Source organism: Taudactylus pleione, unplaced genomic scaffold, assembly GCF_031769625.1.
Source record: "Taudactylus pleione unplaced genomic scaffold, aTauple2 ptg000053l, whole genome shotgun sequence".
In the NCBI taxonomy this organism is placed as follows: Eukaryota; Metazoa; Chordata; class Amphibia; order Anura; family Myobatrachidae; genus Taudactylus; species Taudactylus pleione.
This window is the reverse complement of record NW_028284455.1, coordinates 13,585,758-13,610,447: the sequence shown is the minus strand read 5'-3', so window position 1 is coordinate 13,610,447 and position 24,690 is coordinate 13,585,758. Positions and strand designations below refer to the sequence as shown.

Below are 24,690 nucleotides of genomic sequence, written 5' to 3'. Positions count from 1 at the left end.
ATGCTGGGACAATATGTTCTGTCTTGCTTTGAGAAGAGTGCAGAGATCCCTACGGGAGAAACTGCTGCTTGTCTGAGTTGTCAATTACAGAATTCAGGCCATATTCTGAATTTCATATGTTCATTTGCAATAAATCTTTGATGGAAGTGACAATGCTGGCATGTGGCCACTGGCCATTTTCACAGAACTAGCCTATGGTCTAATGTGAGTGACATTGATTAAACAGATAGCATGTGCAGTATGTGTAGTACATGTAAGCATAGAAACAATCCTTGTGTATGATATTGATGTTGTTCCTGGTGCAGTATACTTGTGCTATTCCTGGTTCAGTATACAGGTGCTGTTCCTGGGGCAGTATATTGGTGCTGTTCCTGTTGCAGTATATTTGTGTTATTCCTGGTGCAGTATACTGGTGCTGTTCCTGGTGCAGTATATTGGTGCTGTTCCTGTTGCAGTATATTGGTGTTATTCCAGGTGCAGTATACTGGTACTTTTCCTGGTGCGGTATATTAGTTTTGTTCCTGGTGCAGCATATTGGTGTTGTTCCTGGTGCAGTATATTGGTGTTGTTCCTAGTGCAGTATACTGGTGCTGTTCCTGGTGCTGTATATTGGTGTTGTTCCTTGTGCAGTATACTGGTGCTTTTCCTGGTGCAGTATATTGGTTTTGTTCCTGGTGCAGTATAATGGTGTTGTTTCTGGTGCAGTATATTGGTGCTGTTCCTGGTGCAATATATTGGTGGTGTTCCTGGTGCTGTATATTGGTGTTGTTCCTGGTGCAGCATATTGGTGTTGTTCCTTGTGCAGTATACTGGTGCTGTTTCTGGTGCAGTATACTAATGTTGTGTCTGGTGCAGTATATGGGTGTTGTTCCTGGTGCAGTATACTGGTGCAGTATACTGGTGCTGTTCCTGGTGCTGTTCCTGATACAGTATATTAGTTTTGTTCCTGGTGCAGTGTACTAATTTTGTTCTTAGTGCAATATATTGGTGTTGTTCCTGGTGCAGAATACTGGTGCTGTTCCTGGTGCAGTATACTGGTGCTGTTTCTGGTGCAGTATACTAGTGTTGTTCCTGGTGCAGTATTTTGGTGTTGATCCTGGTGCAGTAAACTGGTGCTGTTCCTGGTGCAGTATATTGGTTTTGTTCCTGGTTCAGTATATTGGTGTTGTTCCTGGTGCAGTATATTGGTGCTGTTCCTGGTGCAGTATATTGGTGTTCCTGGTGCAGTATATTGGTGTTGTTCCTGGTGCAGTATATTGGTGTTGTTCTTGATGCAGTATATTGGTGTTGTTTCTGGTGCAGCATACTGGTGTTACATAGAAACATAGAATTTGACAGCAGATAAGAACCACTTGGCCCATCTAGTCTGCCCCATTTTTAAACATATTGTTACCTCAACCCTTATTGATCCTTACTTCTTCTGAAGGATATCCTTATGTCTATCCCATGCATGTTTAAAGTACTCTACTGTCCTCTGATGGGAGGCTATTCCACTTGTCTACTTCCCTTTCTGTGAAGTAATTTTCCTCAAATTACCCCTGAACCTACCACTCTTCAGTTTCAGAACATGTCCTCTTGTTCTAATACTTCTCTTTGTTTGAAGAATGTCTCCTTCCTTTACCTTGTTAAAACCCTTTATATATTTGAATTAGGGGTGTGCACCGGCCACTTTTCGTGTTTTGTGTTTTGGTTTTGGATCTGGATCTCTCTTCGTGTTTTGGATCTGGATTGGTTTTGCCAAAACCACCCTTCCGTGTTTTGGGTTCTGGGTTTTGTGTTTTGGATCTGTATTTTTTTTTAAAAAAGCATAAAAACAGCTAAAATCACAGAATTTGTAGGTTTTTCTGCTCCTATGCTATTATTAACCTCAATAACCTTAATTTCCACTAATTTCCAGTCTATTCTGAACACCTCACACCTCACAATAGTGTTTTTATGTCCAAAAGGTTGCACCGAGGTAGCTGGATGACTATGCTAAGCGACACGAGTGGGCGGCACAAACACGTGGCCCATCTAGGAGTGACACTGCAGTGGCAGACAGGATGGCAGTTTGAAAAACTAGGCCGCAAACAGTACATAATGCAAAGAAAAAAAAGAGGTGCAAGATGGAATTGTCCTTGGGCCCTCCCACCCACCCTTATGTTGTATAAACAGGACATGCACACTTTAACAAACCAATCATTTCAGCGCCAGGGTCTGCCACACGACTGTGGCTGAAATGATTGGTTCGTTTGGGCCCCCACAAAACAAGCTTGCAATTAATCTGCCCCTGCACAAACTGGCTCTACGGAGGCAAGATGTCGTCCTCATCCTCCTCATTCACCGATTCCTCACCCTCTTCAGTGTTGTGTACATCCTCATACAGAGTATTAATTCGTCCCCGCTGGAATCCACCACCACAGGTCCCTCTGTACGTTATGGAGGCTGGTCTCCCTGGAAGAGTTGATAATTAATTTTTATGAGCATCATCTTCTCCACATTTTGTGGAAGCAACCTCCTACGCCTTTCGCTGACAAGGTTCCCGGCTGCACTAAACACTCTTTCGGAGTACACACTGGAGGGGGGCAACTGAGGTAAAATAGAGCCAGTTTGTACAGGGGCCTCCAAATTGCCTCTTTTTCCCGCCAGTACATGTACGGACTGTCTGACATGCCTACTTGGATGCTGTCACCGATGTAATCCTTTAACAGACAGACGCACACTTGTCGCTGCTGCTTTGAGGATGCAGGTGCGGCTACAGCCCACACAATTCACAAAGACAGAAAAAAAAAAGAAGAATTTTTTATTTTTTGTGGAGCGCACTTTGAGGGTTACACCACCCTTTAACAGACAGACGCATGCTTGTCGTTGCTGCTTTGAGGATGCAGGTGCGGCTACTGCGCATACATTTCACACACAAACAGAAAAAAAGAAGATTATTTTATTTTGGTTGGAGCGCACTTTGGGGGTTACACCACCCTTTAACAGACAGACGCACACTTGTTGCTGCTGCTTTGAGGATGCAGGTGCGGCTACAGCCCACACAATTCACAAAGACAGAAAGAAGAAGAATGTTTTTATTGTTTGTTGAGCGCACTTGAGGGTTACACCACCCTTTAACAGCCAGACGCACGCTTGTCGCTGCTGCTTTGAGGATGCAGGTGCAGCTACAGCCCACACAATTCACAAAGACAGAAAAAAAAAAGAAGAATTTTTTATTTTTTGTGGAGCGCACTTTGAGGGTTACACCACCCTTTAACAGACAGACGCACGCTTGTCGTTGCTGCTTTGAGGATGCAGGTGCAGCTACTGCGCATACATTTCACACACAAACAGAAAAAAAGAAGATTATTTTATTTTGGTTGGAGCGCACTTTGGGGGTTACACCACCCTTTAACAGACAGACGCACACTTGTTGCTGCTGCTTTGAGGATGCAGGTGCGGCTACAGCCCACACAATTCACAAAGACAGAAAGAAGAAGAATGTTTTTATTGTTTGTTGAGCGCACTTTGAGGGTTACACCACCCTTTAACAGCCAGACGCACGCTTGTCGCTGCTGCTTTGAGGATGCAGGTGGAATCTAGATGGGATTTGGAACCGGGGACACACTACCTCCATCAATTATCTAAATCCCACTGCACTAATGGAGGATACCGGACGCACGTCTAACACCAACATAGCAGTCAAGGCCTCAGTTATACATTTTGCTTCAGGATGACTGCTGTCCTACTTCATCCTCCTCGCTAAGGGCTGTTGGAAGGTCAATTGTTTAGTAAAAGTAGTGGTGTTCCTACTTCCTCTCTGGGATGATGAACAACTCCCAGCAGCAGCAACAGCACTAGGAGGAAGTGGTTCTTGATCTTTCCCTATTTTATTTTTATCGGAGAAAGTTTGGTCCTCCATTAATGTTATATTGATATATACGTGCAGTTAAGGCGCACACAAACACAGAAACTAATTATTTTTTTTTGTTGGAGACTAGTGCACTTTGTGGGTTACACCACCCTTTAAGAAATGAGCCAGCCGGCCCTTTACTTATGGGACACAGGCGCACGCTTGGCGCTGCTCCTTTGTTGCTGCACGTGCAGCCACAGTGCACAAAATTCACAAACACAGAAAATATTTTTTTATTTTGTTTGGAGTGTCCTTTGGGGGTTACAGCACCCTTTAACGGACAAGCCAGCCGGCCCTTTACTTATGGGACACAGGTGCACGCTTGGCGCTACTTTGTTGATGAACGTGCGGCTACTGCGCACACAATTCACAAACACAAAAAAAAATATTTTTTAATTTTTTTGGGAGTGCACTTTGGGGGTTACAGCACCCTTTAATGGTAAAGCCTGCCAGCCCTTTACCTATGGGACACAGGCGCACGCTTGGCGCTGCTCCTTTGTTGATGCACGTGTAGCCACAGTGCACACAATTCACAAACACAGAAAATATTTTTTTATTTTGTTTGGAGTGCCCTTTAGGGGTTACAGTACCCTTTAACGGACAAGCCAGCTGGCCCTTTACTTATGGGACACAGGCGCACACTTGGCGCTACTTTGTTGATGCACGTGCGGCTACTGCGCACACAATTCACAAACACAGAAAAAATATAAATTTTTTTGCACTTGGGGGGAGCACCCCTGATGGACAGATCATCCCCTGGACAACACTACAGCACCCCTTTAGGACTGGGACACTGCTCAGGACTTTGGAGTGGACACAGCCCCTATGGACAACTGACTGCATAACACAGTACAGCCAGCACCTATGGACTTTGAACTGGAGGAGTGGACACAGCCCCTATGGACAACAGCAGCGCAGCACAGCACAGCACAACACTGCACTGCACTACACTAAACTACACTATACAGCCCAGCCAGCCTTAACTCCCACCCTCCTTCTTCACTGTCCACAGCCGAGTGAGAAAATGGCACTGACGAGGGTACCTTATATAGAATCCAAAACCCGCGAGACCCGGAAGGCGGGATGATGATGTTTTGCCTCGATTTCAGATCTGAGTCAGGCGGGAAAAGTCGAGCCTGACTCGGATCGGCCTCGGATCGGGGGGGGGCTCGGGGTGGTTCGGATTTCAGAAATCTGAACCCGCTCACCCCTAATTTGAATGTTTCTATCATGTCCCCCTATCCCTGCTCCAAATTATACATATTAAGATCTTTTAGTCTTTCCTGGTATGTTTTGTGGTGTAGACCTTGCACCACTTTAGTTGCCCCTCTTTGTACAGTCTCTAATGTATTAATATCCTTCTGGAGATATGGCCTCCAGAACTGAACATAATATTCGAGATGAGGACATACCAATGACCTATACAGTGGTATTATCACTTCTTTCTTTCTGCTAATGATTCCTCTCCCTATGCAACCAAGCATCTGACTTGCCTTCCTCATTGCTTTGTTACACGGTTTGCTTGCCTTTAAGTCACCTGAAATAGTGACTCCTAGATTCCTTTCCTCTTCAGTAGTTTCCAGTATAGTGCCATTAATACTATATTTAGCCTTTGGATTCTTGAGACCCAAGTGCATAATCTTGCATTTTTTGGCATTAAACTGTAGTTGCCATGTTCTTGACCATTCCTCTAGTCTACCTAGATCATCAATCATTTGTTTTATCCCTCCTGGTGTGTCTACCCTGTTGCATACCTTTGTATCATCTGCAAAAAGGCATAGTTCCCCTTCAATACCATTTGCAATGTCACAAATAAAGATATTAAAAGCACTGATCCAAGAACAGATCCCTGAGGTACTCCACTGGTCACATTTCCCTCTTGAGACTGCACTCCGTTTACTACAACTCTCTGTTTCCTATCCTGCAGCCATGATCTTATCCATTCAACTATCTTTGTATCCAATCCCATGCTTTCCAGTTTATTTAACAGTCTGCGATGTGGAACAGTGTCAAAAGCCTTACTAAAGTCTAGATTAGCTATATCTATGGCCCCCCTTTTATCTATTTCCTTAGTCACCCAGTCAAAAAAGTCAATAAGATTTGTTTGACATGATCTCCCACCAGTAAATCCATGCTGTTCGGGATCCTGCAAATTGTTAGATTTAAGATAATCTATGACTCGTTCTTTTAAGAGTGTTTCCATCAATTTCCCTACTACTGATGTAAGGCTCACTGGTCGGTAGTTTCTTACCTCATTCTTGCTTCCACTTTTGTGCAGTGGGACAACATTTGCTCTTTTCCAGTCTTCTGGAATTACTCCAGTAGCTAGTGACTGGTTGAATAATTCTGTTAATGGTGTTACCAGCACCCCTTTAAGCTCTTTTAGTATCCTTGGATATATCCCATCAGGCCCCATTGATTTATCCACTTTCAGTTTTGAGAATGCTGTTAGGATCTTCTACTCTGTAAATGTGCTTGTTCCTACCTCATTTTTCTGATTATACCTGCAACTTAAATGTGGCCCCTTTCCCTCTTGTTGTGTTGTTCCTGGTGCAATATACTGTTGCTGTTCCTGGTGCAGGATATTGATGTTGTTCCTAGTGCAGTAGACTGGTGTTGTTCCTGGTGCAGTATACTGGTATTGTTCCTGGTGCAGTATACTGGTGCTGTTCCTGGTACAGTATATATGGTGCTGTTCCTGGTGCAGTATAGTGGTGTTTTTCCTGGTGCAGTTACTGGTGCAGTATATTGGTGCTGTTCCTGGTGCAGTATATTAGTGCTGTTCTTGGTGCAGTATATTGGTGCTGTTCCTGGTGCAGTATACTGGTGTTTTTCCTGGTGCAGTATATTGGTGCTGTTCCTGGTGCAGCATGCTGGTGCTGTTCCTGGTGCAGTATATTGGTGTTGTTCCTGGTGCAGTATACTGGTGCTGTTCTTGGTGTAGTATATGGGTGCTGTATCTGGTGCAGTTTACTAGTGTTGGTCCGGGTGCCGTACACTGATGCTGTTCCTGGTTGAGTACATTCAGGGAGAGCAATCTTCTGTATTGTCCTTTCCCTCTGACTTTCCTATCTGCTTTAAATAGCACTGTCTGCACATAAAATGCATCACTACAGACTGTAGATTTTTCTATAAATACAAATGCATTTTAGAACCCTAAGGACCTCAAATGTATGTAAATGTATGGACGTTCACTGTCTGCAATAATACATTTTTCAATATCTCCACTTTTTACCTCTACCATATACCACCACTCCCGCTGGCCATCAGTTATTTTCTCTGCAAAAAATGCATTGAAATGAATCAATTCTATTATGCTTCACCCTCTTTATTGTTCTTTTCACATCACGATTTTTCAGCCTGCGTCCTCACGTGGTGCAGTACAGCGTGAGCACTGCATTTAGAAAATTTTAGCAGTTGTTAAGTACTTTGCTCATTGCAGTCTGTGTCCTCCACATAAGTGATACACAGACTAATTCGGTTGAATTTGTGCCAAGTGCACAATGAGGTGCTGAACGTCAACCATAAAAGCTGGCAAAATATTATTGGCTGCAAAGTCCCACTGTGATAGTACTACAATGAATCTCACTTTTTTATACAGACAAAACATTTAACAAGTAACTGTGATGTTGATGTTAAAATTAAGCATATTTTGCAAATGTTACAACAACTAGCTATAATATCATGCGTGAAGCCGTGAATTGAGATGAACCTGTGAACAAGAAGTGGTAAGCTATCCAACTAACTTGCTATTTGGAATAAATATCTTTTACTAATATATCCTGTTTTGGAATATATCGGAAAAAATAGGCAAAAATCGTAATACAACATTACTGTAGCCAAATTCTGCTCATGATTGTTTTGTAACTCTAAAATTATACTCTAAAGATGGATCAGGATATTTCTTTGTTCATTGAGGTACACCATATGCGACCAGCAAGCCCTACAGCAGGGGTTCCCAAACTAAGTCCTCAAGGTACCCTAACAGTCCGGGTTTTAAGTATATCCATGCTTGTGCATACGTGGTATAATCAAACTGACTGAGGTACTTCAGTATGGACATCCTGAAAACCCGGACTGGTAGGGTGCCTTGAGGACCGAGTTAGGGAACCACTGCTCTTCAGTATATGTACTGGACAATGGTTAAGTGATTAAGGTGCATGATTACTAATACAGTATGTGATTATCCACTTTCCACAATGAGCAGCAATGCTACCAGGTGTTTACAGTGAAGCATTGCATTACAGGTATACCACAATTTTATGTAGTTAAGTATGATTTACATCCAAGGTATTTAGCTACAAATACTGCCAAAACAAGACTGAGGGGTCAATTCAATTGTACATGATGTACTTGCTGGTGCAAGTCATTGCGGCAATGGCCTTGCTTGATGGCAGCACCGTATTCAACTAAAAGTGCTCACAGCCCCAAAGGGCTCCGAGCAAAATGAATCGAATTTGAGCTTGGAGAGGGCTGCGAAGGGTGCAAGCTGTGGTGCCATTGAAAAGGCAACTCACACCCTTTGCATGGAATAGGATTGACCCTAAGTCTATAAAATAAATAATATATATCACAAACTACAATTACATATAACATATGTAGTGGTGGTAGCAATAAATTTCTGCTAATGTGTCTTAGATGCTAAAATCTGGATCTTCAACAGGGTGGAATAGTTAACTCAGAGAAAGACTTGCCAGGGCTGATTCAAAGTTGAACTCAAGTAAGTTTTGTACACATATGTTGGCGTTTTTGCAATGCGCCTGCTCTGGTGCCTGTCACACGCCGGCCTGGAGACCCCAGAATCAGACCCCGTCGTTTACCTGTGCGGGCGCTGACCCGCGCTGTCTTCCGGCTCCCGCGCTGTACGCTCCTTCCTCTTCTCCGAAGGCAGTCTCCGCTGTTGTCCTCTGGAGGGTCCCGCTGCTGTGCTGCTCCCACGCCGGCTCCTGCTGACCGCTGGTCCCCGCTGACTACCTCCAGGAAGCGCTGTCCTCCGGTCCATGGGCGCGGCCATCTTGGATTGCCCATGTGACCCCACTACCACCAATGAGGAGCCTTCTCCTTCTCTCTCAGCCTGTCAGCTCCCAGTGTCCACTATAAAAGGATCCCCAATGCTCACACAAGTTGCCAGTGCAACTAGTTTCTTAGTTTAGCTAAGCAAGCCTTCCCACTGTGCTCCAGCTGCTCCACGTAGCCGCTCAGCTACCAACGTCTACCCACGGCTATCCAGCTGCTCCACGTAGCCACTCAGCTACCAATGTCTACCCACGGCTAACCAGCCGCTCCACGTAGCCGCTCTGCTACCAACATCTACCCACGGCTAACCAGCCGCTCCACGTAGCCGCTCAGCTACCAACATCTACCCACGGCTAACCAGCCGCTCCACGTAGCCGCTCAGCTACCAATGTCTACCCACGGCTATCCAACCGCTCCACGTAGCCACTCAGCTACCAATGTCTACCCACGGCTATCCAGACGCTCCACGTAGCCACTCAGCTACCAACATCTACCCACGGCTAACCAGCCACTCCACGTAGCCGCTCAGCTACCAACGTCTACCCACGGCTATCCAGCCGCTCCACGTAGCCGCTCAGCTACCAATGTCTACCCACGGCTATCCAGCCGCTCAACGTAGCCACTCAGCTACCAACATCTACCTACAGCTAACCAGCCGCTCCACGTAGCCGCTCAGCTACCAACGTCTACCCACGGCTAACTAAGCCGCTCCACGTAGCCACTCAGCTACCAACGTCTACCCACGGCTATCCAGCCACTCCACGTAGCCACTCAGCTACCAACGTCTACCCACGGCTATCCAGCCGCTCCACGTAGCCACTCAGCTACCAACATCTACCCACGGCTAACCAGCCGCTCCACGTAGCCGCTCAGCTACCAATGTCTACCCACGGCTATCCAACCGCTCCACGTAGCCACTCAGCTACCAATGTCTACCCACGGCTATCCAGCCGCTCCACGTAGCCACTCAGCTACCAACATCTACCCACGGCTAACCAGCCACTCCACGTAGCCGCTCAGCTACCAACGTCTACCCACGGCTATCCAGCCGCTCCACGTAGCCGCTCAGCTACCAATGTCTACCCACGGCTATCCAGCCGCTCAACGTAGCCACTCAGCTACCAACATCTACCTACAGCTAACCAGCCGCTCCACGTAGCCGCTCAGCTACCAACGTCTACCCACGGCTAACTAAGCCGCTCCACGTAGCCACTCAGCTACCAACGTCTACCCACGGCTATCCAGCCACTCCACGTAGCCACTCAGCTACCAACGTCTACCCACGGCTATCCAGCCGCTCCACGTAGCCACTCAGCTACCAACGTCTACCCATGGCTATCCAGCCGCTCCACATAGCCACTCAGCTACCAACGTCTACCCACGGCTATCCAGCCGCTCCACGTAGCCACTCAGCTACCAACGTCTACCCTCGGCTATCCAGCCGTTCCACGTAGCTTCCTAGCTACCTCGTTACTGCCGCATTCCTCAAACTCCTGTCAGTTCGCTGCACCCTCTCATGCGGAGAAACTTCATTAAGCCAAGTCTCCTCCAGCGAGCGTCTGCGCCAAGTAATACAGATCCAAGGCCCAGTCCGGGAACACAGCTCCTAAATTCCACGCTTGTGACAGTTTGCACTGGCCAGATGGACTCGGCAAGTGGTCAAGGATCTGGGATAGAAGCCTTGCAGGATGTACTATCCCGTCTGGAAAGACAGGAGACCTCTCAGGCTCAGCTGATCCAATTTATCCAAAATATGTCGTCACGCCTGGACAACATTCAGTCTTTTCTGGCTCATCCCGCTCCCGCTGGCTCCCAAGCCGCCTCTCCTCCTGTGGTGTCACCTGCTCCTCCGGTTCTTCCTCCTGCTCGTCTTCAGCTCTCCCCTCCGAACAAGTTCGATGGCAACCCCAAATTATGCAGGGGTTTTTTAAACCAATGTGAAATCCAATTCGAGCTACAATCCGCCAACTTTCCGATGGCCAGAACCAGGGTGGCATATATCATCTCTCTACTCTCTGGCCAAGCACTCGATTGGGTCTCGCCCCTTTGGGAGAAGTCGGATCCCCTGCTCTCCAACTACCCCGAATTTGTTGCTACATTTCGCAAATTCTTTGATGAACCCGGAAGAACCACTTCCGCATCAGCTGATATTCTACACCTCCATCATGGCAGCAGGACCGTCGGCCAATACGTAGTCCAGTTCCAGACTCTGGCTTCAGAACTCAATTGGAACGAGGATGCCCTCATCGCTGCCTTCTGGAGTGGCCTTTCTGAAAGGCTCAAAGACGACCTAGCTTCCCGTGACCTTCCAACCAGTTTGGATGGGTTAATCTCTCTCTGCAACAAGGTGGATCTCCATCACAGGGAGTGTGCCTTGGAAAGAGGCAGATTTGATCGTGGAAGGCCACGTCCAGTTTCCCGCTTACCCTCTCCTCCTCTGGGCAAAGAACCCATGCAGGTCAACCGCTCTCATTTATCGGCTGAGGAGCGGCAGAAAAGGCAGAGGCAGAACCTCTGTATGTACTGCGGATCTCCTCAACATTTAGTTAAAACTTGTCCCATTCGTCCGGGAAACGCCTCCTCCTAACTTATGAAAGAGAGGTTAAGTTAGGAGTTGCCATTGAATCACAAAGGAAGTCTGATTCCACCATCCAGGCTCATTTAAAGTGTCCTCGAGGTTCCAAAGCTGTATTAGCTCTCCTGGATTCCGGAGCGGCAGAGAACTTTGTCACTACTGAATTTGTCCTGAAGCATCAAATCCCCATGAAAGCGTTGCCTCGAGTCATCACTTTAACCGCCATCGATGGTAGTCGCATTTCTAGTGGAACCATCACCCATTGTACAACACCACTTAAACTTACCATTGGGGTGCTCCATTCCGAACAACTATCCTTCCTAGTGATCCCCAAAGCCTCTCATTCTTTAGTCCTCGGATTACCCTGGCTACAGAGACATTCACCTCAAATCGATTGGACCACCATGCAAATAATCTCCTGGGGTTCCAATTGCTTCAAAGGTTGCCTTCAGCGGGTAATACCTATCAGATCTTCCGTTGTATGGGATTCTACAGACCTGCCCAAAGCCTACGATGGGTTTCAGGACGTCTTTTGCAAACAGAGCGCAGACCTGTTACCTCCCCATCGTGATTGGGACTGTCCCATAGATCTGATTCCCGGGAAGAATCCTCCTAGAGGCTGAACCTATCCTCTATCTCTCCCTGAGACTCAGGCCATGTCGGAGTACATTACGGAAAACTTAAATAAAGGCTTCATTCGACCTTCCACGTCTCCACCAGGGGCTGGATTTTTCTTCGTAAAAAAGAAAGATGGTGGCTTGCACCCGTGTATTGACTACCGGGGTCTTAATGAAATAACTATTAAGAATCACTATCCTCTTCCTCTCATTACAGAGTTATTTGATAGAGTCAAGGGAGCCACAGTTTTTTCCAAACTCGACCTAAGAGGAGCCTATAATTTAATTCGTATCCGTACAGGCGATGAATGGAAAACGGCCTTCAACACCAGGGATGGGCACTACGAGTATCTCATTATGCACTTCGGCCTCTGTAATGCTCCGGCCATCTTCCAGTTTTTCGTCAATGAAATCTTCCGGGACCTCTTGTACAAGTGTGTGGTCGTTTACTTAGACGACATTTTGATTTTTTCTCAAGACCTCCAAACTCATCGAGACCAGGTCAAACAAGTCCTTCTGAGGTTGCAGTCAAATCAACTGTTTTGCAAATTAGAGAAGTGTCTGTTTGAGGTCTCAAGTGTACCATTCCTGGGATACATTATCTCCGGAACAGGCCTTCAAATGGATTCATCAAAACTACAAGCCATTCTTGATTGGTCTCTTCCTTCTTCCTTGAAATCCATACAAAGATTCCTAGGATTAGCCAATTACTATTGCAAGTTTATAAAAGGTTTCTCGACTCTGGTAGCTCCGATTACAGCCCTCACCCGCAAGGGAGCAGATCCAACTATATGGCCCGTCAAAGCTACCTCTGCATTTCAACTTCTTAAGCAAGCCTTCATCTCCGCTCCCATCTTAAAGCAACCAGACTCCACCCGGCCCTTTATCCTGGAGGTGGACGCATCCTCTGAAGGTGTCAGTGCAGTGCTCTCCCAGTGATTTAAAGATGAAAAACTTCATCCCTGTGGTTTCTTTTCCAGGAAGTTTTTGCCTGCAGAGAAGAACTACACCATTGGAGATCAAGAGTTACTTGCCATGAAACTAGCCCTCGAAGAATGGCGATATCTTCTAGAAGGAGCTCATTACCCCATTACCATTTTTACTGACCATAAGAACCTCCTTTATCTTAAATCTGCAAATTGCTTGAACCCTCGTCAAGCCCGGTGGGCAATGTTTTTCTCCAGATTTAACTTCAAAGTCTCCTATCGCCCCGGTTCACAAAACCTCAAAGCCGATGCACTCTCCCGTTCCATGACGAGCAACCCTGATCTACCCATGGAACAGCCCCAACCAATCTTGAATTCAGCTTTCTTCGCCTCTACCCAATTATCTTCTATACCCCCGGTTGGGAAGACTTTCGTCGCTCCGGAACTCCGCAAGAGGTTACTGCATTGGGCTCATGCTTCCCGGTTCTCTGGTCACCTGGGTATGGATAAAACCCTAGAATTTATCCAGCGGTCCTATTGGTGGTCTTCGATGAAAAAGGACGTCAGGTCTTATGTGTCTTCATGCATCAAATGTGCCCAACACAAGATACCTCGGCGGGTTCCACACGGTCAACTCCAACCTCTTGCAATTCCATCTGAGCCATGGACTCACCTATCTATGGATTTCATCTCTGATCTTCCTCCATCTCGGGGCCACAACACAATTTGGGTTATCGTGGATTGTTTTTCTAAAATGGCTCATTTCGTACCACTTACTGGGCTTCCGTCTGCACCTCTACTTGCCCAGAGCTTTATAAAAGAGATCTTCAAGCTCCACGGCCTTCCTCAAGAGATCATCTCCGACAGGGGAGTACAGTTCATAGCGAAGTTCTGGAGGTCACTCTGCTCAGCCCTTCAGGTAAAACTCAAATTTTCTACCGCTTATCATCCCCAGACCAACGGTCAGACCGAAAGGGTCAATCAAGACCTGGATCAGTTCCTGCGCACTTTTGTCTCCTCCTCCCAAGATGACTGGATTGAACTTCTTCCTTGGGCTGAATTTGCCCACAATAATCATTATCACATGTCCACCAGCTCAACTCCTTTTTTTACAGTTTTTGGTCAACATCCTCGAGTGCCAGATTTCCCTCTTCTTCCCACATTAGATGTGCCTGCGGCCAAAATGTCCCTTCAACGGTTCTCCAACATCTGGGAAAAGGTTCGTTCCTCTCTGACTAAAACGTCAGCCCGGTACAAGAGATTTGTTGACCGCCAAAGACGAGCGGTTCCAAATTTCCGACCTGGGGATATGGTCTTGCTCTCTACCCGAAACCTAAGACTCCGAGTACCCTCGATGAAATTTGCTCTGCGATTCATTGGTCCATTCCCAATCATCAAAGTCTTGAATCCTGTGGCTTACAAGTTAAAGCTTCCTCCATTTCTTCACATTCCAAGTTCTTTCCATATTTCTCTTTTAAAACCACTAGTCTTAAACCGATTTCAGAAGGTCCTGCCTAAAGCTTCTAGTGTTCAAACACAGCAGAGAGAGGAGTTCGAAGTTGACAGAATCTTAGATTCCCGTTGTCGATACAACCGTCTTCAATACCTCATCGACTGGAAGAATTATGGTCTGGAGGAACGAATCTGGATAAATGCCTCCGATGTCCATGCACTCCGTCTGGTCAAAGCGTTCCATGTGAAATTTCCTCATAAACCAAGGAAGTGTCCGGTGGCCACTCTTGAAGAAGGGGGTACTGTCACACGCCGGCCTGGAGACCCCAGAATCAGACCCCGTCGCTTACCTGTGCAGGCGCTGACCCGCGCTGTCTTCCGGCTCCCGCGCTGTACGCTCCTTCCTCTTCTCCCAAGGCAGTCTCCGCTGTTGTCCTCTGGAGGGTCCCGCTGCTGTGCTGCTCCCACGCCGGCTCCTGCTGACCGCTGGTCCCCGCTGACTACCTCCAGGAAGCGCTGTCCTCCGGTCCATGGGCGCGGCCATCTTGGATTGCCCATGTGACCCCACTACCACCAATGAGGAGCCTTCTCCTTCTCTCTCAGCCTGTCAGCTCCCAGTGTCCACTATAAAAGGATCCCCAATGCTCACACAAGTTGCCAGTGCAACTAGTTTCTTAGTTTAGCTAAGCAAGCCTTCCCACTGTGCTCCAGCCGCTCCACGTAGCCGCTCAGCTACCAACGTCTACCCACGGCTATCCAGCCGCTCCACGTAGCCACTCAGCTACCAACGTCTACCCACGGCTAACCAGCCACTCCATGTAGCCGCTCAGCTACCAACGTCTACCCACGGCTAACCAGCCGCTCCACGTAGCCGCTCAGCTACCAACGCCTACCCACGGCTAACCAGCCGCTCCACGTAGCCGCTCAGCTACCAACGTCTACCCACGGCTATCCAGCCGCTCCACGTAGCCGCTCAGCTACCAACGTCTACCCACGGCTATCCAGCCGCTCCACGTAGCCACTCAGCTACCAACGTCTACCTACGGCTAACCAGCCTCTCCACTTAGCCGCTCAGCTACCAACGTCTACCCACGGCTAACCAAACCGCTCCACGTAGCCGCTCAGCTACCAACGTCTACCCACGGCTATCCAGCCGCTCCACGTAGCCACTCAGCTACCAACGTCTACCCACGGCGATCCAGCCACTCCACATAGCCACTCAGCTACCAACGTCTACCCATGGCTATCCAGCCGCTCCACGTAGCCACTCAGCTACCAACGTCTACCCACGGCTATCCAGCTGCTCCACGTAGCCACTCAGCTACCAACGTCTACCCACGGCTATCCAGCCGCTCCACATAGCCACTCAGCTACCAACGTCTACCCTCGGCTATCCAGCCGCTCCACGTAGCTTCCTAGCTACCTCGTTACTGCCGCATTCCTCAAACTCCTGTCAGTTCGCTGCACCCTCTCATGCGGAGAAACTTCATTAAGCCAAGTCTCCTCCAGCGAGCGTCTGCACCAAGTAATACAGATCCAAGGCCCAGTCCGGGAACACAGCTCCTAAATTCCACGCTTGTGACAGTGCCGAGCGTTTGCCACTATAGGCAAGTAGAGATACGTTGTTTGGGTTTGCTAAAAACCAAATACACTCAAACTTTGTGGTTCAGAGTCAAACTGAGTCCCAGCTCGGATCACTTTGGGGTTCTGAGTAGAACCGAATCCCGACTTGGGTCTTCTCTCAAATTCGGAACTCGGATCTAAAACTCGGATCTTGCGTGCTTTGGATTGCATTTAAGTCCCTGCCTCCTGATTTCAGGTTCTGTGAGGTGGTTAAAATTACTAGAAAGGAACTAGAAGACTAGAAATGACTAGAAAGGAACGTTCTTGATTTTAATAGTACTGTAGGAACAACAAAAAGTCAAATTTACATGATTTTAGCTGTTTTTATTAACTTTTAAAGAAATCCAAAATCGAAATCAAACCAAAACATGACGATTGGTTTTACCAAAAATAAAACACAACGATTACTTAAAACTAAAACACAAGCATCTCCGTACATCTCTAATTTTAAATACTATGCAAATCAGTTGCTTCTACATTTTCAGCTGATGGGACATAACTGGGTAGTAAGGGGGAGCTCGCACATAGTCTAAGTTCAGTAGGGCACATCAGTGAAATTTTTAAGCTACTTTATGCAGAGTTGCTTGTACACGTATTCATGCCTATTTTCATAAGCATCTTTTGTAACATAGATAGGGCTGGTTCAAGTGCTCACTAATAGTGATGACAGCTAAGAAAGTAGACATACGAATGAGAGCTGGTCAAACCGCAGAGGTGCGTACAACACTGCATACAGTGAATATCTGCATTTAGTTCCATACATGAAATGTAGGAGCAATTATGACCGACCCTGCATCAGCCCGTCTGTCTTTTAAATATTGCTGTATTAATCCAGGACTGGTCCCATGTGGTACAAAAGCCTGTGAAATATCATAAACAAAAGCCTGTAAATCCCCTAGGCTTATCAGCCTGCTGATCTCATGCCGAGACTACTATAAGTTTATGCATGGGTTTTATAAGTAAAGCATTACTGACTTCAGTGTTTAACTTAAAGGCAAATACATGCATACTAAATATTATCTAGGTAATATGGTTCAATTAATAGTCATTTTTTTATAGTTATTGATAAAATGTAATTTAGTCGAATGAATTAAAATCCTAAAATGTAAATGGAAGTTTGATTTTAAACAGAATATTAGTTAAGTAGTTTAATTTCCATGACTTCAGACCCACAAGAGGACTTTTCATATTATAGTCATAATTGAAGATTTACATATATTGCCTTCTAACCCACACATCACATCACTAGTAGTTAACAGAGAAATAAATGGTTCAATTTTCATGCAATTTAATACTCTTCCATAATACACTAGATGAAATGCCATACATATTACTTTTTATGTGTTTCCGCATATCTTTATGTAACTTACGACAATAAACGATAAATATGAAAGGTTATGTTTGCAATTAAATAAATGTTTATAGCTTGCCTATTTATTATCAATGTAGATATATTAGCACTGACCTTTCCTTCATTGTGTTTTTTTGGATGCTAAAACTAAATTATGACTGAAGAAACAGTAGAGAGGAGGTGGCAGAATATCCATTATGTTCCTTAGGGAAATGACATATCAACCTCACAAATATCCAAAACGCTTAAGAATAAAAACAAAGTAGAGCGTAGAGAAAAAAAAACAATCACTTACCATTCTTCTTGTAGAACATGATTTCCCCCTTGAATTCACTCTTTTCCTCTAGTGACATTTCAATTTCAAGTGTTGTCTGTTCATTTGTTTCAGCACCAAATAAGAATTTACAGCTGCAACTCTTCTGCATGACTTCAGTTCGTGCAAATCCAGCGAGTTCACAGAAGCCATCTGAACAGTAAACTATTGGGAACCCTTTGGCCACCTGAGCATTTGCAAGAATGAAGTTACTGTCTGTAAAACAAATTCCCCAAAAAATAAAATAAATAACATATACAGTATCACAAACTACAATTACATATAGCATATGTAGTGGTGGTAGCAATAGAGTCCCCCTGGCTAAATATGTTTAGTTATGCATTACCATCTTTGAGTTATTTCTTATGCATGCAATATAATTACTGGTTTATACACATGTTCTCTAGAGTAACAGTGAAAATGCAATTTTAGTGTGAAAACAGTATTTAATAATCCATTGCACACTATAAATGTAAACAAACAAATATTATGATTATTAGCAAAAGTCATGTCAAGAATACCAAGAGCCGATCTAGCGATATACTGTATCAAGGTCATGAATCTGATAGAGATGGAGTGAAACTGTTTATACATTGTGCAGATACATGATATGGGCTGCTCTGCAAAGTGAGATGTATTAGGGGAGAGTGCCAGACATACATGTTTATGTAAATAAATACCCCCTTAAATCCCATTATCAGCAAAGCAATGAATTTAAATCTCAGACGGTTGTCACCCAGAACGAGTGCACTGCAGTGAAAATCATAACACTGAATCAGAGACATTAGATGCCTGATTCTAAGTCACACACAGGAATGGATGCAGCAGTGTCTATTGGTGGTTGCCCGTCTGCAACTTTGCTGACACAAACACTTTCCATGCAAGGACTGATATGCCTACTTTCAGCGCCTGTGCACGCTCTAATACTGATTTGTGCATCCTGGTACGCCACTATGGGTTGCACCATCGAAACTTGTACCAAATCTATGGCTGACTCTGGCCTTTTATGCCTGTATCTGTGCATCTGTGAATGCAAGCATTTGGGCCTGTGACACTGCATTAACATGCCCACTGAACTGACCATTTTTTCATCTATTTCTAGCAACCTCTCAGTCAGTGACCCCAAAATACACAAATCCCTCACTTAAACCCTTGGGCGCCCTATCCTTTCCGGAGTTAATTCTTTGACCTCTAATCTATCTTTTTATTTAGATTCTTTTCTACAACCTTATGTTACCACTCTGGGACATGACTGACCTTTTTAATAAAATTCAATCCATCAAATGGAGGGATGGGTATGCTTTCCTTACATTGTATGTTAATGCTTTATACACCCACATCCCACATAATCTGGGATGTGAGGTACTGAGTAGAAGGCTGTCCCAAGATGACAATCTTGGAGTGGAACATAAATCTTTTCTTCTTGATTGTATATCTTTAATTCTTTCACACTATTATTTTCTTTTTCTTGACACTTATTATCTACAGGTGATGGGGACGGTCATGGGGACCAGATTTGTGCCCAGTTATGCCAACCTATACATGGGTGAAGTCAAGGATACCCATGTTTGGGGCGGGAACTGGGTGTCGAATTGGTCTTTTATGGCTGTTACATAGATGATCTTTTTATTATTTGTGATAGTGATTTACCCTCTGCCACTTCTTTTGTCACTTCTCTCAATTGTATTTCTTATAATTTATCCTTCACTTTCACCTACTACAGAGACCACATATACTTTTTAGATCTGACCCTTGAAGCACATAATGAAACTATTGTTACATCTAATTACACTAAACCAGTGAATATGAACTCTTATCTACATTACAGAAGTGCCCATCATATGCCATGGAAATCTAATATTCCTAAGGGGCAACTTATGAGACTGAGACGTAATTGTACCAATCTAGAGATGTTTTCTATAAAAGTCCTTGAATTAATTGAATCATTTAAAGATAGAGGATATCCAGACAAACTATTAACATATATTTATAAGGAGGTATATAATATGGATAGGAATAAACTTTTACTTATTAAATCTAAAAAGAAAATAGAAACAGAAAAAGAGAAAGATGATTATATACCACCTCATAAGGGAGGGAATGATAATATTGGTAATGTAGCATTTATATGTAAATTTAATAAATATGCCAGCGATATTAAAACCATAATTTCCTGTAAATATAAAATACTTAGACAGGACAATATACTATGTGATATTTTCCCTGTGAACCCTCGGGTCAGTTATAGGAAAAACAGATCACTAAAAACTATTCTGGCACCTAGCCATTTAAGATCAATAGTAACCATAAAAGATAAAACAACAAACAGTGATTGGTTAACTCAGAAACCATGTGGCTTCTATAGATGTGGTAAAACCAGATGCACCATGTGTTCATATATTTCCAGAAAAACTACATCGGTCTGTCTACCATTTACTAGTGAAATATATCAACTCAAAACATTTATGAACTGTGATTCTAAGTTTGCAATTTATTTATTAAAATGCAGATGTAACCTAAATTATATAGGTAGAATCACCAGACATCTGCATGTCCGTTTCATGGAGCATCGCAGGGATATTATTAATGGTTGTATTACGCATAGTATACCATGGCATTTTAATCTCAAACATCAGAGAGACCCTGCCAGTTTATCCATTATATGCTTGGAAACAATTGAATATACACCTAGGGGAGAAGACAGATATAATAAACTCTGTAGCAGAGAAATTTTCTGGATGCTGAAGTTCAATTCATTACATCCTGATGGACTTAATGAGAGTATGGAACTGAATTCAGTACTTTAAGTTTTTAATGTACCATACATGAATATTCTGCAAATACTAAAGGGGTATACTCCACTCTCCCCTCTTTTTCTTTCCCTCTCTTCTCCATTTCCTTATCCCCCCTATTTTTGTTTAATATGATTATTTCTAAGTCCTCTGTGGAACTGAGACTATGTTGTTGTGGGGCCCCCATCCTCCAGACCCGGACCAACTATTGTTGTGCATTGTGACTCACCCTCCCTTTCCCCCCTTTCCCCTTGGGGTTCATGTCCGGTGGAACATGGTCACTGCAACAACATATTGCTCTAATAATTGACCGATTAATCGGTATGAGATTCCTCCCAATTACCTTAATATATGATATGATTAGACATATAAGATACATATTTTTATCCCTCATAAAGATTATCTAATCAATTTATCATGTTTGAACTGTTATATTGTATGTAATACGAGATTTACTATCCTCATGTTTTACCAAATGGTATATTCGTTTTGGTGTAAATTTTAAATTTAAATACCAGCTAATAAATTGGATCCATGTTTGGATCACTATGATTACATGACGCTTCTCGAGACAGGAATCCTCCTGTGGACACCTGGGCGTTAAACTTCCAGACCTCTGCTTAGACGTATCATGCCATCTTACAAGCGTCATGTTACCTTGACTACAGTTAGATAACGATGACAACAGACCACTGTTGTGCTGATCCATCTGGTCACATGTTGCCCCTGTAACTAATCAGGTTTAATGTTTAGTGGCTCCATGATTGGCCATCTGATAACCACATGATTACTGCCGGTCATGTGATTGGCAGCTATGTCAATTTAATAGAACGTCATAGAAGGTATTGATTAATCTATTTATCTGTTTACATATTTTTTATACAAGAATACAATACAAATGGGTACTATTATTATTATTTAATGACATATGGGATTGTCTTTTGATGAAATTTGCATTTTATAGAGAACAATACAGGATGTTTTTTACCCAAGTGCTTTTAACTACACCTAGGTGTTGTGTTTTGTGTAATTAACTAACCAGTATATATAGGGTGTGTTTGGAAGTTTGTGCCCACTTGCTCCTGAGGAAGCTGGGCTTGTTTAGATCCAGGGAAACGCGTTGAGCTGAGCTACTTCACAGACCACTTGGATTTTTTATTCTGGACTCTTGAACCCCTCCTGGAACTATATTTGGACAAGTCACCTCAAATGGAATTGGACTGCAGATAACTACCAGTGGATCACCCCCTAGAGCACACATACACCTGGAGTGTGTGCTTACAGACGCTTGGGGAAGTTCTACACGCATATGGTAACCTTGCTGCTAATCTTTTTACTATACAGAGGAAGTCCTAAACCTATCAGAGATCGGGGAGTCTAACAAGTGGTAGTTTTTACTACTTAATATTCAAGTATGAACTAACTCTTCATACTTGAATTGTGCACTTTATGAATTTATAGTACTATTATTATTATTAATATCACTATTTTTTGCTTCTAATAAATTGCTATCACTGGATATGTGAAAATACCGTCCTGTATCTTCATATTTTTTCATATTAGTTATATATTGCCAGTTATTAACTGCGATGTATTGTAGCTAGAGCTGGTATATTTATATCTATTTCTTTTTTCTATGTGGAGGTTTGACAACCCTCATTCCAGCTGCTGTTTGACAGCGCACCCTATCGAATACATTTTACTTTTTAGTGACCAGAAATGCCCATCACATTTCTGATACCATCTATCTCAATTGAAACAGCACCTTTCTATGTGTAATGCATGCATCATAGGGCTTTTTAGACATGTTTCCACAAGAGCAGTTTAAAAAAATTGCTCTGCTATGTGAACATTGGCAGTGTGTGCAGCACTGAAAACAGGCTCTATGTCACAGATTCAGTGTTCTAGGTACCCTTTAAACTGTTGCAACCCTAGGCAACCACCTTGGGCATTGGTCAGGAGCTGTAGCCTGAAACAGGGCACCGGTAAATGGTGGCTATGCACCATCAGGTGCTCTCAATGGAAGGCACACTTATGTCTTTCCTGCACTCCTGGTCCCTCAGAGTGACCTAGCCCTGAGTATTTTGTACTAAAACCTCCATACCTCTCGGCAGCCCTGGCCTGAAGACTATGGAGCAAGATGTACCAACAATAAAGTGATTACAGTGAAAGGAGTTAATTACAGGAACAGGGCCTATTACATAATTACTAGTCAGTGATTGGAGGATTGTATACTAAAAAAAAATTATTTTGCTTATATTTAGAATATAAGATAAAAAAAAAATATTTGCACTTTGGCCCATATTCAATTAGCCGCAAAAATTCAGAATCTGCGATAAAGTATCACTGACTTTTCTCCAGGCGGAAACTTATCTCCGTATTAAATTGCAAACACTTTTCTTGTACGCGAAAACACAATGCAATGTAATGGGCGAAAACGATTCGCCTATGAATAGGTGGAGAAAAAAAGTGCTAAATCACTATTTTGGGGTGCAAAGGTGGGGAACCACTCAGCACCCTTGAGGCAGCCCCCCAAAGGATAACTGCCTCAACCCCCCCAAAAAAAATAGAGGAACACCACAAAAAAAGCACTTTGAAAATGGGGCAAAAAAGTGCAAAGTGGGGGTACAAAGTTAAAAACTAGCAAAATATACTTTTGGGGGGTCTGCAAGTATTGGTGAGGTGTTTTTTTGATTGCAGGTGCTTGATTCATGTGCGTTTTTTAAGTTTTTTTAAACTTTACTTTAGCTACTTTAAATCATGCTTGCACCCATTTTAAAGTACCCCAAATTTGACAGGCCAACTTATTTTCACAAAAAAAACTGCTTAATGCTATTCTTCACTACTTGTGTAAAGAAATTGGAAGAAATTGACACACCTTAAGTACCCCAAATAGCTTTATTAGGGCTATTCGGGGCATTTACATTGATCCCCAAAGTTAGTGCATCTTTTAGGGAGTGTTAGGCTGATTTCCCCAATTCTGTCAGCACTTTTTGTGTCTTTTGGACTTGAATAGGGCGAAACGCGGGTATGCGCGCGATAAGTTTCCGCAGCTAAAATACGCGATGTAGGCGAAAAAGTATAGTGGGCGTGAAACTAATTGAATACGGGCCTTAATGGGGGGCTTAAGCAATAAAGTGACAATGTTTTGTATTTGAGCAGACTTTTACACAGGCAGAGGTAAACAGTTGGATAGAATTAGGGCATTCCTAGCAAAACACAGCGTAGGTCTACTGGTTGCCTTGTTTTGTTATACACCTATTTTTTGCCTAAATTTGTATCTTTGGAGCAAAAGCTATTTTCTAAGTGTAGTCCAAGAAATGTAGTAAAAACCTTCACATATGCAAATTGTCATATGTAATAAGGACATTTCCAATATCCATATCCACTCACTCTCCAATTAAATATATAGGCTTTATATGAGGATTAAACCAAGTAGTATTAAAAGATAAATATGGAAATGTTTAATTACTTAAAAGTTTGTAGAGAGAGGCCCGTGCACTATTGCTATCTTGCAGCACAAGGACCCCAAATGCTCTCGACGCGCCAGGTCCCATGTGGAACGGCCGCACTGAGCATCTATTTCACTCAAAATGGTAATCTTATTCACATAATTAAAACAACTAGAAGTGACAAACCTACATTGCTAGAGTACACTGACTACTGGGGCTTGCAGAATTTGTGCGTCTGTGTGCGACTGAGTCTGAATCTGTGTTAAAAGTGCTCTGATACGAGCAGCCACAGATTTTCCTCACGCCAAGTTTCGTTGTACTTTACCTGCATCTTTGTATGTGTGTATGTGTGTTATACCAAGTCCTGTGTGATTAAAGTCACAGCTTATGGTCTCTGGGGAAACTGAGAGCGGCTTTTCGCAGCAATTGCGATGCGACGAAGATGCAAAATTAAAAAAAAAATGCTTATTGTATGAGTTATTCTGTATATGTTGGTTCTACTTTAATTGATTTTAAGGCACCACAGTGCTCTACAGCTCCATCAGTGGGGAAAAACACAAGTTAGATAAAATAAATGCAGACAAGAACATGGGAATGGAGCACAGCTAAGACAAGAGAAGAAAGTGTGACTCATAGGGGTAAATTTACTAAAGTGAGAGTTTTTAGAAGTGGAGATGTTGCCCATAGCAACCAATTAGA

The 24,690-nt window shown here is 43.8% G+C and overlaps 1 protein-coding gene across 3 annotated transcripts in view; it reads right to left on the bottom strand.

Annotated features, from left to right (window-relative positions):
* KCNH8 (potassium voltage-gated channel subfamily H member 8) overlaps positions 1-24,690 on the bottom strand; it is a 543,344-nt gene that overhangs the window by 279,895 nt on the left and 238,759 nt on the right. For all 3 annotated transcript variants that reach the window (XM_088463391.1, XM_088463397.1, XM_088463404.1), the window contains exon 2: positions 17,730-17,963. In XM_088463391.1, coding sequence (XP_088319517.1) covers positions 17,730-17,963 — 234 coding nt within the window. The remainder of the gene's footprint in view (positions 1-17,729; positions 17,964-24,690) is intronic.